We start from the raw sequence: 23,537 nt of genomic DNA on the forward strand, positions 1-23,537 counted from the left end.
TTGATTGATAAAATAAGCTACTTAAGCTTGTTACGCATAAGAACTTTCGAGAAATTGAGGACAGGTGTCCGCTTTATTACAACTCTAAGTCGTTAGTTGAAATGAATGTTAAATAGTTTTTTTTTATTTTGCTGTATATATTTGTGGAAACACTTAAGACGGTATTCCAATCGTGGCAACTCGGCCATCTCCGGCAAGCTTCGAGATTGTCAATTATTTTGGATTATGGCCGAAGTGTTCCGATTGCCGGTATATATTTCGAAAAAAAACTTGGAAGAAAGAAAAAATCCAATCGACATGGTGCCATCAGCGATTTTTCTACAGATTTAAGAATGTTCGAAGTGACGAGTAAGTGGACCCCCTGTGCTAACATTGGGCCAATCGACCCATTGTCAATTTTATTGAATTAATAGTATTGTTAATAGTATATAGTAACAGTTTGATTAAGTAACTATCATCGTCAATTTTATTGATCGTGGGATGGGCTTCTTTATACGGAAGAAGTCCTGTCCTTTACTTAAGTATGTTGCTACATCACTTACGGTTGGCGGCAGATGCCGCATTGCCGCTGGTCATAGCAATGGTTCCGTCACTTCCTGTGCCAGCGGCGTTCATGGACTGCTGTGCGCCACTAGTTCCGATGATGTCGAACGTATCATCCCCTGATGAAAAAGAATAGTTAGATTATTATTTTTCTTAAAATTAAACTTATGCACCATGTTTTTTTGTTTGTTTTTTAGATAAAACCAATCTCACACACCGATTTATGACAATTATAACAAAAGAAAATTATACATTTAAACTCCTTTTGCGGTATTTATAAAACATCGTAATTCATTTCTTAACTGAAGTAAATTTCCTAAAATGTTCGATGTCAAATTAAAATAAAGTTTAAGAATGTTTAACATAATGGTATTTTTTTTTTAATCAAATCAATGAAAATAAAGTCTTAAATATATTTTGAAATTATTGCATCCTATAAAAGTGAGATACTTTACTTAAGAAAATGGATTCAGTCAGGAAAGTACTTAAGATGTTTTATGAAAACCGACCCTGGTTGTTTTAGCAATATGTATGAAAAATTTGAACTGAACTTAGTTATAATTTCATAAAGAAAAGACACAACAAAATTAATGTTTAATTGAAAAACAGGCAGTAATTTAACTAAATTGCTTAGTCAAGTTAAACAGCCACAATAGATCGATGGATATTCAATCAATCACATGTACGGACGCCCACAACAAAATACCGACAAGTGCAAAACTACTCGTCAACCAGTGATATATATGTGTAAAATGAACGATACATATTGCCAGGGTGAAAATGTTAGCCAACAAACTTGACTGGAACTTACTGAATTACTCAGCTCAAAACGATCGCGTTTCATCATTCACGTTGATGGTCGAAAAGCATGTTTATCGAGGGTGTGGCTACGCACTGACGTAGGGGCAAGCTGTTTGTCCATTCAGTGAACGTTCAAGTTGTGTGTTTGTTAAATATGATCCCGATAAAAGATGCATTTGTTTACCGAATAGTGTATCGCTTTAAACAAGCCTATCTGTCAGTCAGGGCAAAGTTTATCATGCACTCCATCTCGTATATTAGCCTACATAACTGATTCGAGTCATATATTGGACCGCGACACCATAAATTTAACGACCCACCAGCGGATCTAGTTGGTGGCTCACCCGGCGCGCCTTCCAAGTTTACTTTTACAATTTCAATAATGAAAATAAAATAATAATAAAATACTCCCAAAATGAAGAAATCGGAGAAGAAACTGTTAAAAGTCCCATAACCCCCTGTCAACACTTTAAGCTGAATAAATTTTCGTTCTGACGCCCCCCACCCCCACCCCCCTAGAACGAATTCGATAAATTTGTTATGTATTAGTACACGTATTACATTAACCTTGGCTAAAAATATATTCCAAGGGAGCGAAAGCGACTGCAGGTATAAGTTCGATTACTATGTGATTTTATATTTAGAATAACAGAACAGAACAGAACTGTTCTGTTCTGTATGTGATTTTATATTTAGAATAACGACACGGCCCAATTTAGGATTCGACTCGCATAGGCTAAAAAACAAACGACAGTGCATGAAATGCATGGCTCTGATTGACTTGTTTGGAGTAAAGATCTCTAATCATGATTATGTTTACATGTGTTTTTTTTTTAATAAAGATTACCATTGGACATTAATTTCCCTTTTCTATAAAAACAAATTAATAATAAATAAAGCTCTGACATACTTAAGTAAGACCCAAGTACAACCGTTACAATCAAAGCACAACATGCAATTAAGACCAGGGTGATCTATTTGTGCGACAAAGCTCCGGGTCGGTTTTCATAAAATATCTAAAGTCATTTTTAAACTGAAGCCGATTTCCTCAAATGTCCATAATCCAAATAAAAAGAAACACAAGTGTCTAAATAAGTCTTCATTTTCAATCAAATTTATGAAAATAAAGTATTTCAGATATAATTAGGTGAGTTTATCATATGGTAAATCCGCTATTGACAACTGAATGTTTTATGAATACGAGGCTTGGTCAATGCTGTGCTTTTACTGCGCATAATACTGTGCAAATTAGGCAACTTTAAATAAATTGCCAGATTTTCATCCCCGTCCGCCCCCTCTTTTTTTTCCACCGTTTCTTAAAGTTTATTGACTCAAACAGAAGTATTTTACTAGGGTCTGTTTTTGCTTATCAGTCCGGTATTGTCCGGGATCGGAGTATATTCATACCTACGGTGTCGATGTTTAACATTTACATGTAAAAAAGGAGAATTGTTACAATATCTCGTTCGAGGTTCGTCTAAAAACACATACTTTTCCCTTATGCAATAAGAAATAACATAAACACATATTCAACGGCGAAACTGTCATTTCAGAAAAAAAATGTACCCCCCCCCGCCCCATTCAAAAATGGATGAAAATCTAGCAATTAGTTTATATTGGCCTTAATGAACTAATTCCATTTAACATTTACAGGATGACATTGGTGCAAATGGTTCCGGTCGTGAGCGTGGTTTTACGGTTTCAACGTGGAGCGTCTTCATGACGATGTCACCATTTCCTGGTTTCTTGGCTTCAAGGGGAAAAACATTTAAATACCAAGCTATGTAGGATAATCAGCCATCGGAGATAGATATAGGAGCATATATTTACAATCCTCTGTACCCAAATTTCTCGAAATATCGTAAGAGTTTTCAGTATCAAATTTCACTTAGCGTAATTACTTGCTTAAACTTGATTTTAAAAAATCATAGTTCATAATATTTATCTATTAAATGATATTCATTAAAAGTATCATCTCTCTTTAAAAGGAGAATATAACACAATTTGTACCAATACAAAATGGTGGGCATAGCTTGATCTTATTTAAGTGGTCAACATTATATTTTGTTCATTGAGAAGGCAGTATTTCTCAAGTATCAAGTTATATACTTAGTTCAGTAAATCAGAAGTCATCCGTTATTGATGTCAACCAGTTGAGTTGGTTGATATAAATAGTGGCTGGCACAGTAAATTGGTAGTTTACAAAATATTATGTAGACCACTAAAAAGTTAAAGATTATTTGTATGTACTTTAAAAAAAGTAAATGGTTATGCGACTTTGTCGAATTAAGCCATTTATTGTTATAAGTATATATACTAACAACTTTTTAACAATTACATGAGGGCATAACATTTTCTTAGAAATAACTTCTCGATGCAGAAGCATTTAACTTAATTTACAAGTATGTGTCGATCAGAATATTGAAAGCAAGTTCGAATCAGGTATATGTGGCCTATTTTGAAATATTATTTTGAAGTATATTATTGGACAAGGAGAAAAGAGCGATCACCTACAACTGAGTCAAAGAAAACATATCCGTATAAATGAAGTGTATGTCGATTTGGTGAAAATAACGAAATTCCTGAATATTTCTCTTCAGATAAAAACAAATATGTTTTTAAATTAAGTAACACTCGTTATATGACCTCTGCTTTCGTAACACCATCGTTATGACGATCAAACTGCTTTCTTAACGTGCAACAAAACATCAACAACGGCAAATAGCACATCTGTTTTTTTTCTCAGTCGAACAAGGGGCATAACTCAACAATTACTGAATGCAGAGTTATGGGCCTAGCTATACATTTGCTTATTGTGTCTGGGAACATATGTACCAAATTTTATTTAAATATGCTTATGGGTTTCTGAGTCATTTCGCAGGACAACTATGACAAGGCTATAACAATACTTAGAAATTTCTTTCTTCCAAGAACAAAGGGAGCTAAAAATAAACTCACCTGTCACGATACTGCCAGACGTACTGCTGGATCCTGACATCACCACGGTGTTGTCGGCGGGAACATCAATAGGTGGCATAACTGAAGAGTCAAATAGTCACGTGACTGTCAGCCATGCGGAATTTAGACAAAATAAAAACAAAAGCATTCAATGTTACAGCAATGAAGCACATTAAAGGCAATTGGCAGTCTAAAAATGTTATCGCACTAATAATATGTCAGCATATTCAAGGGAGGTAACAACGTATTGACTAAGTCAATTCGAGTTTTCTCCCTTAGACCATTATCATCCAATATGACGACACATGTTTATTTAATTTCAAACAGGCCCTAATCCATCACGAAAAAATACTCAAGCAATTTCTCAAACTTTAGTTCAACTCATTTTTCCTCATTAAAGCATGACATGATTCAAACTTGCTAATGTTTTATCCCCTTTTAAACGCGCATTAAATTGATATACATCATTGCTCAATATCTTTAAGAATATGTGTTACTGGAGCAAAAAAAGTAATAGATTACACATTACCTTGCTGTTGGATTGTATTTCTAGAAAACATTAACTTAATTATCGAAGCAAGCATGCGCCTTTTAAAGGTGTGAAACGTTTTGATTTGTGGTATAATGAATTGAGATTGAGAGTGATTTCATGTATTTTTGCCTGGCCCGGTATTCATAAAACGTCTACATTTACAGTGTGTGTATACCACGTGATAAATTACGTCATATATGCTACGTCGGAAGGCAGCATTTTGCTTAAAATAAAGATTTAAATCAAAGATAACTTTTCTATTTCTACACCATTTTAAATAAAACAAAGGGCAGTCTATGCCGCTTAAAGAGCCCCACATTCGTTGTATTACCGAAGTTTGATAAGCTGATTGGTTTCACCAAAACACTTCGACAAACCTGTTTACATAAAAATGTTTTGACAGTGCTTCGTCAGACGGCCGTATTGTTAAAAGGTTTGTCGAAGTGTTTCAAGAAACTAAACCCTCAATCACACTCTGGTAAATACCGGGGCTCCGTAAGCGATGTAGACTGCGCTATGTTTTATTTAAAACGGTGAAGAAATAGTGAAGTTATCTTCGTTTAAAGTCTTCATTCGAGGCAAAATATTGCCTTCCGACGTAGCATTTATGACGCAATATATCACATGGTATACACACACTGAGTAAATATGTTTTCGTACTCAGATTGGAAGAAATGTACCAGTGACTTTACCATGAAAGAGTGTTAATTACATTAAATATATAAAAATAAAGTATTATAGATAGTATAAAGTTATTATATTATATGACAAGTTAGACACTTAACTGAGGAAAATGCCTTAAGTAAGAAAATTGATAAGTAAGAAAATGACCTGCTGGCCATTTATTATTTCGTTTAATTGCAGTTATTGTGCTATGCATACCCATAATGCACCAGTCATGATTTTGTTTCGTTTGCTGTATTTCACTGTGGCCTAACCTTTTGTGATAAACTGAATTGCTGTGTAACGTTTGTGGTAACAAAAATGAAGCACACGTTTCCCTTTCCCTACCTTGCGGTGCTGTAGATCCGCCCATGAAGAACGAGAAATCGGCCTGTGGCGGTGTGAAGACAGGTACTGGCTCAACGGGCGTTACAACCACTTCCATCTGGGGGCCGCCGCCCTGTGCGTCAACGGCCGTCGCGCTACTGGACATGTCACCGTTGAGCATGACGTCCATGGTGGCGGCAGCCATGTCGGCCGTGTCGGTAAGTGGTTCCGGCTGCAGGGACAGGTCTAACACAGGTTGCATGGAACCTGCAGACGCCGTAACAAAATTTGAAGGTGTTTGAACAAATAAATTTTATATCATTCTTACAATGTATAACATGGAACCTGCAACAAAATTTGAAAGCGTTTGACAAAAAAAGAAGCTCATTTTTACAATGTTTGAAACACAAATATATTAGTTGCATTCATCGGATATCGAAGTTTAAACTTCGGGCCCCGATTTCTCGAAACTTCAAAGTCTCTTATAACAGGATTAAGCTAAGCTCACTATTTTTGGTTAACAATAAATTGCGTAATATTAACTTCTTTAAGAGTTTTTATACTTTGGATAGGATTTATCATTACGAAAATCACATTAAACCATTTTTCATTTATCAAGATTCAATTGAAGTATGCATTTTGGCTAACTAAAATAAGCTACTTAAGCCAGTTGAGCTTAAGAAGATTCGAGAAATTGGGGCCAGAGAAACATATTATCTACCTGTCATGTCCAGTCCGGTCATTGCGCTAAGACCTGGTCCCTGGATTGTATCGAACTCCATCGGCATAGATACGGAGTTGTCTGCGTCTGCTACCTCAACCAATCGGAAATCTCCTCCACCGGAAGTAGCGCTCTTTTCTGAAACGTTCCTTGTTATTGCGGCGGAGTCCCGGCCTGTTGGTGTGAAAGAGACGTCGAAAGAATTTCCGGTCTGTTGATTCATGTTCATGGAGGGTCCACCTAACTCTGGGTTTTGGTCTGTGTTAAATGGAAGATGTGGACCTTGGTCTAGCGGCTGGAAGTTTAGACTGATGTCGTTCTGTTGCTGTTGATCAGAAGTGGTAGAAAACTCTGGACCAAGGTCAGCCGACTGTTGGGCACGGAAGTCCTCGAAGCCGGTCTGCTGGAAGCCAGGTCCTCCTGGTGGGAAGGGGAACGGACCGCCGGGGAAAGGACCGCCAAATGCCATCTCACTTTGGCCGGAGCGCTGGGTCCTGTCTGGAAACGGAAGTGGCTGTCTGGATGGGACTCCAGGTGGAAAGAATGGCTGTCTGCCATTGGGGAACCGTTGTGGAGGGAATCCCATTGGGAACTGAGGTTGTTGTCCGTTTGGGAACCCCTGGGGAAAGTTTGCTTGTCCGTTTGGGAAGTTTGTTTGTGCTTGCCCGTTTGGGAAGTTTGCTTGTCTCTGTCCGTTTTGGAAGTTTGGTTGTCCGTTTGGGAAGTTTGGTTGCCCGTTTTGGAAGTTTGCTTGTCCGTTTGGGAATCTCTGAGGAGTTGATTGTTCATTCTGGTTGGATGCTGTTGTGTCCTGAGATGTGAATTGAGGTTGCCCATTCGGCCCAAAGTTCATTGGACCTCCGAAACTACCACCTCCGGCCATCATTTCCGGTCGCCTCTCGCGAATGATTCCCGCGCCGCCGCCGCTCTGTGCAGGAAAGATGGCGTTGCCTGGAAGCGAAATGGAAAACATTATTGCATTACAGGGGCGTAGCTTCCTAAATGCCATTTTGGCCGCGGCCTACACTTTCTTTCCGAAAATTAAAAAATTGAAGGTTCTAAAATAAAAAAATAGAATACGAAATTGGTGTTCTATACATGCATTTAGCAATTGGAAATACATGTCAAAATGCACCTCCACTAATCGAGCTGAAAAATAGCGACATGGCCTCGTAACCACAAACCAATCGGCATACACATCATTCTAAGATAAAAAAAAAAGCATCTAAGAGACCATAGTCATTGATACGTAATTGTCGGTTAATTCATGCGAACTATGTAACAACTACTTTTAAGTCCCGATTTAAAGTGTATTGTACCAGCAAAACAAAACATGGAGTCTACAATATTCAAGTGTTCTAACTCTAGTATGATTTGTTTCGTAATCTTTGTTTTACGCGAGGTTCAAAATTCGCGCCGCCATTATATATTATATAGATGAAAAAACAAACATCCCTTAATTTTATTTATTTTTTAATTCGCGACCTGACCTATTTCCGATAAATTGCGTTTATTCAACTCTCGCGATATTCTAAGAATCCATTATAGTTTACCTGGGAACCCTGGGAAGGAGAATCCTGGCCGACCCTGGGGGAAGGGGAAGGGCTGTCCGGGCCGCGGACCGGGTCCCGGAAACTGACCCGGACCGGAAGGAGCGCCTTGCTGTGTTGTCTGACCTCCGTCTGTGGGGCCCTGGGTTGGTGTATCAGGCACTAAGAAAAAAGAATGAAAATGTTGAGACGTGATTTTAATAAAAAAATGAGTTTGTATTTTGTGTTTTTATTCCATAAAAAGCCAAAAATAAAATATGTATGTTCAAATATATCCCTTATGGAAATTACTCGTACAATCTTTTCCTTCAATAAAAGTGTACGGTAGAGTAACCATTAATATAATATATATGTTCAGTCAAACCACATTGGCTCGAAATCCCAGGGACCGGTGAAAAAACCTCGAGCCTCGGAAAATTCGAGCCAAGCGGGAATGCTTTCATTCAGCATACAGAAATCGGTACTATACATCCAGTTCGAGCCAACGAGGATTTCGAGCCAAGCGAGCTCGAGTGAACGGGGTTCCAATGTACATGTTTATACACTTTCCTGGTGAATTATAGACAACGATGTCGATTTACTTGAGGTCAAATACAAATAATATTATGGTTAATGTTACATGCTGACAAAAAAAACAATAGGCATGTAGGGAAAACAGTTGTTGTTTATTAAAAAGATATTTTAGCGTGTACATAGAATGTATGTTGTAGTATTGTAGTGTTAACATTTATATAGGATTAAATTGTCGAAACTTACCATTTGGAATTCGAGGAATCTGAGGAATGTTTGGTATATTTGGGAAGTCTGAAAAGGGCACCAGAAATACTTTGGTTTATTATTTCAACAAAGGTAAATGTATTTTATTTGTTGTTTAAATGTATAAGTAATGAATTAGTAATTTCTATGTTCTAAGTTAAATTAAGACCGTATAGTAAATATTACGCATGTAAAACCCCAAAATGTAACAACTTACTGAAGTGGGTTAAACTGCGGCAAATGAAACACTAGGTGACAAATGTAACAACTGCGGCAAAGGAAACAATTCGTTACAAATGTAACAACCGCGGCAAATGTAATACCACTTGGTGACAAATGAAATCGATGTGTATTGTTTTAAGCATTAGTAATGCGTTTTTCAAGACTAAATCTAAATATCGTGCATGATTTCCCATTCTATACAAAAACATGATATTGATGGATTAGTAACGTATTAACTGGTATGTACTAGTATACCTTCTAAATGACTAATAAGTAATGAGAAAGAAAAAAAGTGTTATAATACAAGCGCGCGCATGAAAACCTGGTCGATCCGGTCGTCGCCCCTGTCTAGGGCGTTGTCGCTGTCCTCTGTTGCTCCTGCGGGCCGGAAGTTGGGATCTGACTGGTGCGTTTTCTCGACGATTCAGAGGGGGCGGAGGTATAGGGAGCGGCACCGGAAATGGAGCCCTCGGGAACTGCTGAAGCGGCGCAGGAATCGGGTTGATCTGCGGCAAGGCGACCGGTACCACAGGCGCCACAGGCGGGAGGTTGGCAATTGGCGGACGTGCATTCAGTGGTAATTGTCTATTATTAGACATCCATTGTTGACGATTTATATTTGCCTGTTGCATGCGCTGGTCCCTAAAATTTTGAATAGCTGGATTTCTTTGAAACTGGCTGACCGCTTCTGGTTGATTTCCTCTCTCCTGCTGACGTCTCTCTGGAACCGGCTGTCCTCCAGAAAGCGGTCGCGGACGAAGCAAAGGAAGTCGTGGATTGATGGGCGATCGTGGTCCGTCAGGTCGTGGCACCCGACGCCGCTCTGTGGGGCCTCCGCGTTGTTCTAGAAACTCGGAAGCTAGATATGATTCATGCAATGACGAGATGTGAATATGATATTTGATATGAATGTATGAAAAGGTTATGGTCTAATCTACCAACTACTAAAGCGTTCATTATTAGCGTTTTCGTGCATATTCTAACTTAAAGCTGCACTCTCACAGATTTACCGTTTTTACAACTTTTTTTTTTATTTTTTTGTCTTGGAAAGAGCAATTTTTGCGTGATCTGCAAACCAATCGTAAAAGATTGCATTCAACAAAAATGTTTGGACTTAAATATAAAAATCTGCGATCCAATTTTCTGTCAGTAATCATATTAACTGGTTTTCATGGATTTTTGCAAAAATTGGTTCGTTCCAAGACAATTTTTTTTTTTAAAAAGTTGTCAAAACGTTCAGTTATGTGTGAGTGCAGCTTTAACAACAAGCTCGTTCTAATCCATTTATAATGTTCGAAATAATGTTGTATTCAGGGGATGGTAGTATTTTTCAAATCTGACGTATATCAGTCAGTCTATTTTAATCAGGTGAATCGGTAAATTTAAACGAAGGCTGTGCCAGTAGACGAAATATAATATCGAGAACTAAGCTGGTGTAAGGGTTATTAGTATGCATTTACCAAAAATAAAAGATAAACACATAAAACTGACCTTCAACCAATACTTTCATTTGAAAATAAGCGCATTAACTACGAGACATGCATTTCAAAGGCGGCGCTCGTGATTAATTATTCGTGATTAGATCGTACATTCGTTGAACACATGGTTGCAGTTCAAATAAACACAATGTACGAATGAGTTCAAAGAAAAGCAATCAGATTCATCTTAAGCGTACATGTCGTAACACTAAGTTAGTGGTCAACATAATATTTTGTCTAATGAGAAGGCAGTATTACTCAAATTTGCCAATACAATTATTTGAGTAACTCAGCAGCCAGCCCTTATTAACTGCAATCAGGCAAAACTGTGGATATAAACAGTGTAAGTTGGTAGTTTACACAATATTATGTAAACCACTAAAAGTTAAATATTGCTAGTATCTACCTCCACAAAATAAATGGTGATGCGACAAAATCGTTTTTGTAAGTACATACTAACAACCTTTACATGTTGTGTTAAACATATTAACAACAGTTTAAAAGTTGTAATACATGTATAAATATTTAATAACGATTTAATATTTTACCTTGTGCTGTCTGCGGATTGAAGCCGTTAGACATGTCCCCTGTAATAAACAACAACAACTCTTTTGTCATTATTTTGTACGTGAACATTTCATAAGCGTAAAAAGTCCACCTCGATAGCAGTTTTTAACAAAATCCATGATGCAAAAATAAAATGTTAAGCTATTGCATCTACAGTCGAAACCCGTTGGCTCGATATCGTTTGGTTCGATTCCTCGTTGGCTCGAACTTGATGTAAAGAATCGAGTACTGCAGGTAAACAATCCCGCTTGGCTCGAATTCTTCCGAGGCTCGAGGTGTTTTCATTGGTCCCTTGAAGTATGAGCCAACGGGGTTCGACTATATTTATCAATGAGTTCATATCTATATTTTACCTTGAGATGTTTGCTGTCCGAAGCCGTTAGGGATGTCCCCTGCAAAAAACACATTAATTTTGTTTGATATATTTAAATAAAATTCCCTCTCGATAACAGGCTTCAGTTTCTCAAAATTACATACAATAATGTTCGAAAAATTTAAATAAACTTCTATCTCGATATTTTTTTTAGATAATTTGAAACATACATCCCAGATACCAGTTTAATTTTAACCGCCGAGCAGAAATGCCAGACCTAGTAAATATAGCGACTATGATGTCTTGCACACAGATTGGTGCTGCTCAGGGGATGGCGTTATTTATAAGGTTATAGATATTTCTAAATTTAATTCTATTCTTATTATATTTAAAACAAACTCCATGATGTACCGATCTACAAGGTTTGCAATGAAATAGATTAGAATAGATTAGGTAAGATAAGATAAGATATATATTCCGATTACCAAACAAGCAAACATATTCCAAATACCAAAAAACAAAACAAACATACAGTCAAAACTCGCTATTTCGAAGTCGTTTGGACCGAGGGAAATATTCGAGATAACGAACTTTCGATATAACCGAACTACAAAAAGTGTTTAACCTAACAAAAAAAATCGAAAAAAAATCGACAACACCGAGATAACAGAAATCGACAAATCGAGTTTCGACTGTAATTCAATATTTACAAGCATACACTTTTTTTCATCTGATATAGACTTACAAGTCGTCCCCGAAACTCTCCAAAATTGTCAATTCCTGTACAGAGTTTGTTATTTCTACAGTACACAGTCAACTATTAACGCAAATTAGTTCTTTCTCGGGCACTGCAACTGAAGAAACGTCTATTTACAGTGTCAGTTTAAGTTCGCTAATGTTATGTGTTTCTTCTATTTCTATGTCTTGTTCGGGTTAGTGGTTGACGCCACTACACATCTGCATTCCTCTACTGCGCTGACCAGAAATTGGTGCTCCATTGCCCGTCGGTAGTGTCGGCGTCGGCTGGCCACCATTCATGTTATTTATACCGGAAGTGTCGGTCTGGAGGTTGGGGCCGTCTCCTGGTTGGACCGGCGGAAAATTGAATGTACCGTCAAAAGTTGGTCCGCCGCCGCCAGGGAAGGTAAAGGTCGAGCCAAATGAACTTCCGGAGAAAGCCCCGAATGACGGAGGAAAACCAAGCGGAGTATTTAAACCACCAAATGAGGGTAAAAATGGGGACCCTGTTCAAGAAAAGTGCAGCTATAATGATTTGTGCATTTCCAAAAAATGTGCATCTATGACTGCATGGCATACTGCCGTTCAAAATCGTTTGAAATTATTTATTTCAATCTAAAAATATGTATTTCAACCGGCAATGATTAATTTTCAAAAGAAAAGATTACGTGTGATACATGATATTTGAGTTCTATTAAGGTAAGCTGTCCATTAGTACAATTTAGATATAAACATCGACATTATTTATGTTTTAAATTTATATTTTAAAGTGAGACTCTTATTCAAAATCAATACATACACATGCATGAAAACATCCATTTTGACTGATAAACCTTTAACTACTTCCTAAAAAAAGGTATGCAAGATATTAATTACTGGTATTTACTAGCAGAAAGCGCAAACATATTAAATGATTGGTGAATGCTACAAGATTTATTGTGGTCTACTATGGTCTCATAAGGTAAAATTACCGTGTTTTATGCTCAGTTCATTCAAATTAAACTCAGTTTCCTTCATAAGAACAATTGTTTTCGACATTTATTCATCCTTTTTGGAACATTAAAACAAGATTTTTCATTGTGGTAAATCTTTTTTGGGAGTAAAAGTGCATCTTTAACTATTTTATTATTTTTGTATGAATACAATTTTTGACTAACAGCATAATGACGCTACTATTAGGATATTATATTTTAAAGGGAGGTAATAAAAGAAAATTTTACTATGATTATAAAGCAATTGTTTTAATTTGTTTCTTAAATAACATGCTGTAATGCGTATATAAAAAGATCTCGGAAACACATTTAAAACTATTACTACTTTGTGTAACTTTAAAATGAAACTTTTCCAGATCTTTTTTAATTAATGATGGATGGCTTACCTTAAAGGTAAAATGTGATTACCTAAATGTAGAAATATATTCCAGATTTTGCAGAAAAGAAATCTTTAAAATCTTTAAAACTCACAACAAACTACAGAGAAACTCGGTGACTTCTACATTTTACTGTGAACTATTTTTTCTAATAATAACTTGATAAACGGTGCGTACCTAAACCGTTCCCACCTAAACCAAGCAGTGCTGAAATGTGCAAATACATGTATACAAGTATGTGTAAAATATACATTAGAAAGCGGATATAGTTGTATCCAGAAAAAAATCGTTCTAATGCAATATGGAGTGTATCGTTGATCGTGTGTTATGAGTTGAGTACATATTGAAATAATTTATTACCATAAAACATATTAAAAATACTTTTTAGGAGGCGTGGTAATATGTCATAAGATTACTGTGCCAATTTTACAAGATATTTTTTTTTTATTTATTATAATTACCTCTTTGTCGTCTTTCAAGTTCAAATCTAGCAGCGACTGCAAATGAATGGACAGGCTTAAACGACATGCAACAACACCCGATAATAACACAACAAAACAAGCATTCACACTTAAACCGGGAGGCAAAACGTGGGAGAGCACTTAAACCGGGTACGAAACACAAGGGAGAGCAATTAAACCGGAGGACAAAACAAGGGAGCGCACCTAAATCGGGTACAAAACAAGGGAGAGCACTTACACTGGGGAACAGAACAAGGGAAACGTAACACAAATAGAGGACATGATGAACTACTCACCTTGTGGTGGAATGCCTCGAATGTTACCTGTAGAAAAAAGCAAAAATAATGTTTACTCATTCTTTAGCACTGTTTCACGAAAGCCAATAGCAACGCGTGCATGTGGATACTAAAACTTGACATAACCGAACATATATCTTACGCATAGATGAACGTTTCTCCTCAGAAAAATTAAAATTAGTAGAACGTAACCACTGTGCATTTGGTAAACTGACCATATCAGATGAACAAGGAAAACAATGCGGTCAAAGTGTTATCAATAAAAAGGAGATCAAGTAGATCCAAAATATTCAGGTTGAATTTGAAATTACAAACCATTCAGCTTCAAAACCTATCAAAATGGAAGGTAGCCAATGGTCTGAGATGGCAGAACCATGCTTTGATTCACTATCATGTGTTAATTATAAAAAATAGAGCATGTAACAATGAGTAAGCACGTTCGAAGTTGTGTAATTTGCCCTGTAAATGGACGGTTTACAATGTCAGAATTATTTAACTATGCTGCAAGTAAATCGCGTAGTAATTACAATTCAGCAGTTATACGTAGGGATTTTACTCTTTGAAATCTAAGATTTATGCAATAAACCCTTACACGGAACCAAATTGAACTTAAATTAAATAAAACTACACTACTATTAATGAACATTATTGTCATAAATTTACGAAGAATTTTTACTAATGCACCGGATCATAAACTAAACTCGTCGTATGGCGGAGATGGCGGAGGTGTTCCGATAGATAGATAAAGTGATTTCGTTTTGTCATTATCTACATTATCTTGTGTATAGAAAATGAAGCATATATTGGGTCATTGCACTAAGGTGGTGAAATGAACCAGGATTGTATGCTTAGTTTTTCATTCCAACAAAGGTCACAAATTTGATGCTGCAAAATTATTTGTCTCATTTTTCTGATCAAAAGCAAAATGTTAACATAAGTCATTAGATTCATTTTACGTAGCAATGGTGAAATATAACATAAGCTCTGTAGAAATTTTCAGTGACGAACATAATTTATTTATGTACACTTTGTTTCAAGATCAATCTACTATGCCGTGGAGTTAACATGTAATATCATCGCCGAAGCTCAAGAGTCGAATCGAGCTACCATTAAAGCTGATTTGAAAACTAATACCTTGTATATATCGTGTCCGCCATACTTACGAAACCAAAGTCCTATATGAACTTACCTTTGTTTACGACTTATCAACTAATAATATGTGTTACAAAACCATTTTTAATACTAAAATGTCAATCGGTTATGCTACATTCTTGACCAGGTGGGATATATATTGATGTAGCGAATGAAACAGACGTTAATGACACAGAACGGACATTTTATTGCCATTAATAGCAACTCATACCTTTGGCATAGTTTTAGCTGTATTGTTTACTACTTACCGAATGGAAATCCCATACCTAAAAACAAAAGTTTTATGTTAATAAATGTAAATAAACTTTAAAGCTGCACTCTCACAGATTGAACGTTTTGACAACTTTTTTATTTTTTGTCTTGGAACGAGGCAATTTTTTCGAAAATCCATGGAAATCAGTTATATAAGACTGCTGACAAAAAATAAGATCGCAGATTTTTATATTTAAGTTCAAAAATTGATGTTTTAAGCATTTTTCTTAAACCGTTAGTAACGGTTTAAGCCATAAACCATTAATTTTCGAACGGAAATATGAAAATCTACGATCTGATTTTTTGTCAGCAATCTTATATCATTGGTTTGCAGATATTTACGCAAAAATTTGTTCTTTCCGAGACAAAAAATAAAAAAGATGTAAAATGGTATATCTGTGAGAGTGCAGCTTTAAAGATAACAATAACAAGATTTTTTACATGCTAGTAAGTTTTATTTTAAAAGAACTTTATCAAATGCAGTAGAAAACAATTTAATGTATAATCGTTTGTTCTAAATTTCATCCAATTGGAAAAACTTATTTCAGAACATTTTTAACATTGTTTGTATTACTTTTTGGTCAAATATTAGTTTTAAATAATTAATACAAAATAAAGAATAAATGCTTTTATTTATAATACCTCTTCGCATCGCCATTTCCCGACGTCTGAGATCGACTGTAAAAACAGAAACGAATCAGAAGTCAATAAATTTAATTCATGCTAAATCTTTTGTATTAAGTAATTTATTAAGTTATTTTAAACTAATTTAAGAAATTACAAGGAAACATCATCACTTATAATTCATTTCAATCATTGAGAGCCTAGTATTTTCTTCGATATTTGGATAAACATAAGAATAAGGTTGTGGATTAATCAAATCCGTGTAATGTTTGGACTGTTTTATGACGTACCTATATACAATTTCTATTTTTGAAATCCATACTCGTACATGACACATATATGCGAATCAAATCAACTACTTATATCTACATTTCTTTAATGGTAGACAGCATAAAATGGTGGATTAGAAAAGCAGAAAAACTAACCCTTATGATAGTACGTACATAAATGAAAATCAATTAAATAGGGAGAATGAAATAGAAAAGGTGCTAAAACATCTCCCTGCCGTGCGGTGATGCAAGACAGGGAGAATGACAGTGGTTATATTTTTTAGATGATTTTGAATTTCTTATGTTTCTTTTGTGTAAGTTTCACGTTTATCGTATTGCTTTTATTGGAATACTAACTCTTCTATACACGATTGTGTCGAAAGCTTAACGAAGGTCAATAAATGAGCCGAACGTTTCCTCACCATTATGTGATTGAATGTGTTAGACTTTTAAACAAACCTTGCAAATATTTAATCAGTTGATGTGTTTGAACGTGTCTTGAAACATATATGAGTATATAGCTTAAATATGTAAATATTCCTTTAAAAAACATATATCAGAGCAGGAAGTAATGATGTTTAGTGATTATCTAACGCCCGCTCTGACAGGTTGGACAGTGTAGGGCAATAAACTCCTCGTGAAAGCCGGACCGCGGTCCAAGGCCTTGAACAAACTGTCAGGCCAGGCGAGAAATGTCACCTGGACTTCCAATGAAACATAGTTTACGTGAAAAAACAACAAAAAAAACGTGATCTTAGGGTTTTAAACTGTCAAACATTTCAAACAATCTACAAGTAAGAGAAACACGAAATAAGTAATAATGTTTTTTTTGCATATGTTTGTGGGTAAGATTCGTTCTTTGATAAACGACATAGAATATTTATGCTTAAAGACAAATAAATAAAATGATTAATTCAATTAGAAACAAGATGGAAAATATATTTAAGCGACATACATTTAGATGGACAGTTAAAAGCGAATAACTTCAACTTTTGCATATACTATTATCTCAAAGATGCTTGTTCATAAATTACAACAGACAGTTTACAAATATTGGCAACGAACCGAATAATATTACAAATCATGTTTGAGCTCCTTGAAAAACGAAATCGTTCTTTGAAAAGGTCATTCACATTTGCGCCTTCACTTATCAATCAATTAATCATAATTAATCAAAATCAATCAAATTTTCTTTCGATCTTCTGCAGAAAGGAGATATGTCAATATTGTTAGAGCAGGTAGCTTTAAATCATTTTGAACAATCATTCATTTATGAACTGGCAGAACAGACTCAGGTTAAAATCGTTTCATCCAATTTAAATACTTAAGAAACAAATTTGATGCCACATCAAGTGACATGAGCTGATGCAATAAAGACTCAATTTATTGTGCAAAATCACAAATAATTCTAAAAACCATGATTTGTTTTACAATTTAAATGCGGAAAATTGTCAAGTAGAAACATTTTAATATCGGTTAAGCTGCCCCATAATTCGCACCCATAAAACTCTATCACCTGTTTATGATCTTAAAATGATCAACATTAACTGTAAGGTTGACGCCGTATGATTGAAATCCCTAGGCAGCCATAAAGAATTGTTTTTCGTCTAAAACATATTTAGAAATAACAATCAAAGAGCAAAACATGCAATGAAGTAATCATCGAAATCCGTTCCCTCTCAGTTTTAGCATGAACAACTATTTAAAATGAAATACTCTAATATACCTGCTAATGTTTCTGAATTAAAGATATATTATGATACTATCATCGATTTATTAAATATGTAACTAAGTATTGCTAAAAAACTACAATTCATAAACAAACAAACAAGTCCGTTAGACAGTTTTAATGAAAAATGTGTTATTTTTTATGCAAGAGCCAAAACGGTACCCGGTCGATTCTTAACACAGAATCAATTTAATACAGTCTTATTTACACTTAGCGTGAATCAAATGGAACTATATAACAACCTTTGTTTAATAGGGTGACAATACCAGTCCACAGAACCGAGGTACCGCTTCTGGGCCTGTATGCATTACATAGTTAAACATAATATTGTTCTTAATGTCTAAATAAATCTAAGTCTAACCACTTTGATTTTGATATCAGATATGTATGTTTATCATTGTTTTCTGTCCTTTTAAAACATGAAAAGATGCGCGTGCTTCATATTAATCGCGAACTTTAAAGCTTAATCTAAGCTATGACATAGTAAATGTTGATGGGAAAAAAACAATAACAATTTGACTTCAGATACCAAGTAATTTAATTGAAATGTTTTTAAAAAAAACTCCCCGCCTCCAGCGACAAACGCATGTCAACAACAATGTTCAACTGATTAGGGTAACTGCCAGAGAAAATACATCTATTAATGAAGTGTTTTTTGTTGTTGTTTCCCTTACGATTTTCAGTGTTTTCATAGTTTAAAACAGTTCAGATTAGTATGCCTTTTAACTTACAAAGTCTTCGAAATCCACGAATGTCTTGCCCATGAACATATACTGAAAAAAGAGAAGAATGCATATGAATTTATAAGAAAAAAAGTTTATTGAAATGATAACTATAATGAAACATCAGTTTAAACCTACACTACCCATTAACCATTTATAAAAAAAATAACCATCTTACAACAGAAACCGTTCCTCCAATTAATTATGTAACAGCCTCATTAAATAATTTGATAAAATATTTACCTGTGCAAAGTAGAACACTTAAACACAGTTTTATATACGTTTCCATTTTGAACGAAAGTTGAATATCACACTTCTGTTACGAAATAATGTCTCGTGTGGTGTTTCACGTGGAATAAATGAGACAGACACACAGTGAAGGTGTCGTTTTAAGGCAATTGTTGCATTCGAGGAGTGTTCATTTGTCACGTGACCAGATATGCGAAAACAATAGTTTGCGAACAAAGCAAAAACAGTGTAAGTGAAAGACAGTTTTATGTAAGTAATACGTTTTGGCCACATTTGTAAAAACAAACCACAATGGATTGTATCGTATGCAAATAATCACCTATCGCCCCTGGGTGTTGACCTGTCAATGCGTCAAAATTATTCATTATCGCTTTTTAACAGTACTTACATGTAACAATTAAGTGTCATTACATGATCATGATTGCTAATTCTGAGGTTACATCTGTCATGCTGATGAGTAAATTAATTTGGATCTGGAAGACCTACAACTGTCTAGATCTAAGTGTTTCTTTACATAACAAAACTCATAAACTAATATCTGTGTATCAACATATAAATCACTTTATGCGAAACACATACTAAAACGACAGATAAATTTATATCTAAAGACACTTCAGCGCTCTTCAGTTTTGCCTTTAAAATATGACCATTTGTAGGATTTGCATAAGCTATGGCTATACTTATTGAATATAATCGTATAACATTTCTGTCCGTCAACAAAATGTGTTTTAGTTTTAATCATATTCTGCAATCTCAACTAGTCAAGAAATGTTCAAATACTGACTTTTTTATTTCCATGTCTTTTTGATTTCAAGAAAGCATGCGACATAATTAATATAACACTTGTATTTGAGGAGAACACTTCATGTAATATAAAATGAAGCCTTTAAGAATGTCATTGCTGATTGTTGAGCCTAAGTGAAGAGGTATAAGGATGCCTATATTTGTGTTTTCAGATTGGTATACAGCAAGGGAATCCGTTGTTCCGACGTCTGTACCACTGTAGTGCAGCAAGATGCCATGTTCATTTTTCATTCTGAAAAAAAATGTTATGATAAAAATTCATTACGAAAAACATCTTTAATCTTAATTAATATAGTATTCATTTGCATTGTGTATACTTCAACAGTAAAATATAACGTTTAGAAAAGTTTTATTTATAAATTTTAAGAGGAACAATAGCAAGAAAGTAGTCATGTCAGTCATTTAAAAACAGTACATGTACTCTAATTAACTAGTTAAATTCAGTTATTCAAAAGCAACTCGACACTTATAAAACAGCAATGGTTCGAGTCCTATTTGAAAAAATGAAAAGATACTTACTTTTTTGTGACCAGAAAGTTAAGTAAAGTCGCTTTAATTTTCAAAATATACCTGATATCAAAAAGCGTTTGCTTTTGTTTGCAAACGGGTTTTCGACCCAAATCATTAATATCATAACATGTTTCCCTGAATATATTGTTTCTTTTTTAAAAATGGCGTTTTGCTTTAATATCATTGCGCTGGTATGACTTATAAAACATTTTTTTTTTAAAGTGGATCGAGTGTGCGAATGAGCTTTCACAAACTGGATCGAAGCCTCAGTGAGCTCCATATTCGCATTGACCGTTTAAAGACGTCAACCCCAACACTTTCGTACATTAGAATTTGCTCATTTGTTTAAATGTTGTTGTTTTTTGTCTTGTGATTTTGTATGTCTCGCCTTCGTTTGGTCGGTAATCAATTAGGCAACTGGGTCTGTAGTCAATAGTGTTTGATTTAGCTTCCAAAATGTTAAATCTTACTAATGCAAAAAAACAAAAACAAAGCGTGTTATATCTGAAATAGTTGACTTGTAAGAGTTTGAAAAAAAATTCAAATTTACGTTGCTGTACTTTAGACAATGTTGAAACACAAAAGACTAATTGACTCAAAAGTACGTTACTGACGTAAAGAACAGAGCGATGTGGTATTTTAGAATTCTGGGTGTTGGCAAGTATTTCCATATGATGCAGTAGGTTGCGGGGATGATTAGTTGGTGCAAGCGATACTCCAGATTGAAATGCTATTATGTCAGGGATAAATATCGAGTTAACTAGGTACAACTGTTGTCTATATCGAGGTGAAACATCCTCCACTTTTGTGTACCGATTACTTTTCTTATCTACCGTACTGCGTAAAAAAACAATAGTATAATAGAATTTACAATCTCTGAAGGCTCGGGAAATTTAAGCACAATTGGATTATTTGAACATTTTCTGTAAGACATTTGAAAAAATGTCAACATTACATATTTACGTTCGATATCAGATAAGGTTTAAGATTTTTAAATATATAATGTAAACATAGATTCACTGTATAACAAATTCATATCATAGCACATGTACTAATCAATGATTATTAATAAATGCATTGTATGACAAAACTTATTTATACACACTCAGCACTATCAACATTAGAGAATAATGAGAAAATTTGCAAAGCGCAATATATATATAAACTAATAAAACTTAGTCCAATTGTTGCAAAGTTAGTTCCCCTTGTTCTTTGAATTTCTTTAAAAGGATCTTTCAACGCGTAACTTTTTAAACTTCTTACTTGCATCAACCAGATTTGATATGGCACTTGATCTCAATTATAAAACCGTTTGGCATTGCAGAGATAATAAAGTTTTGTTTTAAATGTATTGTAAAAATATATGATAAAGAATAATCTGTTTTTGGTATACATGTAATTGGTGTATACTATTGTTGACATCTTTATACGAAAACATTAATGTTGAATAAATGTCTAATTGTTATCATTTTATTGATAACGAGATTAATATCTGTTAGCTTTAAGTGTCATCTATGAGTGGAAGAAGTGCCATCGTCGGCATCCACGGTACTTAATCCCGTTATATAAATGGCTAATTGTTATCATTTTATTGATAACGAGATTAATATCTGTTAGCTTTAAGTGTCATCTATGAGTGGAAGAAGTGCCATCGTCGGCATCCACGGTACTTAATCCCGGTATATTTCCTAAACACAATGGGACAATTGACATACCCTATCCCGTTTTAATGAAGCAGAGGAGAAAAATATTCTTTCACTGATTTCGCATGTTACAATTAATTGACTTCACTAACCGTATAGTGTTAGTTGACGCAATGGCCGAGTTGTCTTGACTGCTGGCAAAAGAATATTGAACTGATAATACGGACCCGGTCAAATTCTGGCTTTCGCCAAAATATATTTTTACGTGAAAGCATCTGGTACCTTGCGGAACCAATGAAACTGCCTTATTTGATATTCATTATTACGATATTTTCTGAGCCAAATCGCCCACGGTACTCAACGAAGCATAGCGTAGAAGTGTGTCGAGGGTATCCAACGATGAGGTGGTGCATGTATGTGAAAGTTAATGTTCAGCATTAGAAATAGCCACTATCCGTGAATTTGACGAGACAATTTGTTGTGGTGATATCACAGGGTTGATAAAATTCAGGAATATAACTAATTCTGAAATCAGCAATCAGAGATTTAAATTCCAGAATTTCATAGATTTATTGAGTTTACTTTTGCCGGACATTTGCATAACAATTATAAAAATCTTCCATGAACTTGATATATATGACTTTGCAACCAATTTCAACAGAGGTGTTAGGATTTTAACCATGCTTGAGGCATAAAACCCTCATACTCGAATCCGAACTGTGGATTTGGAATTTCTTTATCATCCCTGTTAACGAAATTTGTACTGTGTATCCTGATAATGACACGGAGCTAGTAGGACTAATATGGTTTTCTCGGGGCATGCTGTCATGTAATATAGAACAAAATCAATGCTATTTCGGATATAGTCATTATCTTTTATTCCATCAGTGTACATATTTTATCAAGAACATTGTGTAAAAACGCGTTTTTTCCAGTGATAGTGCTTCTTTTGTTAGTTGCTCTTTTTTTTTTATTGATTTTGGATACAAAAATGTCCAAGATCGTAGTTGCAATTGCGTTTGCATAATTTAAAGCAAAACAAAATGTATGTTGAATATAAGTTTATAAAATGTTTTTGCTTTTTATGCACGAACAATAAAACCCACTTTTATGTCGTTTCATAATGATCGTGGTGATGGCTTTGATGCTGCTGCTGGTGGTGTTGATGATAATGATTATGCTGTTGTTGTTGATTATGACGATGATGGTGATGATAATGCAGAGCAATTTCCTCATCCGTCTGAAGGCGATATCCACTTCCTCTGCACGTACTTCTGGGTGAAAAAAC

The 23,537-nt window shown here is 35.0% G+C and overlaps 1 protein-coding gene across 1 annotated transcript; it reads right to left on the minus strand.

The window, feature by feature from the left end:
- Positions 1–534: 534 nt before the first annotated feature.
- On the minus strand, positions 535–19,413 carry LOC128230641 (collagen alpha-5(IV) chain-like). The gene is made up of 15 exons (XM_052943084.1): positions 19,287–19,413; positions 19,053–19,094; positions 16,342–16,377; positions 15,696–15,713; positions 14,296–14,322; positions 13,716–13,745; positions 11,472–11,510; positions 11,100–11,138; positions 8,852–8,899; positions 8,099–8,257; positions 6,546–7,496; positions 5,846–6,091; positions 4,303–4,383; positions 2,996–3,094; positions 535–662 (listed from the first exon to the last, which is right to left on the minus strand). Exons 1-15 carry the CDS (start codon positions 19,330–19,332, stop codon positions 535–537), a joined length of 1,989 nt encoding a protein of 662 aa, XP_052799044.1. The 5' UTR covers positions 19,333–19,413.
- Between the last annotated feature and the right edge of the window lie 4,124 nt (positions 19,414–23,537).

The sequence above is a fragment of the Mya arenaria genome, chromosome 4 (assembly GCF_026914265.1).
Source record: "Mya arenaria isolate MELC-2E11 chromosome 4, ASM2691426v1".
NCBI classification, from domain to species: domain Eukaryota; kingdom Metazoa; phylum Mollusca; class Bivalvia; order Myida; family Myidae; genus Mya; species Mya arenaria.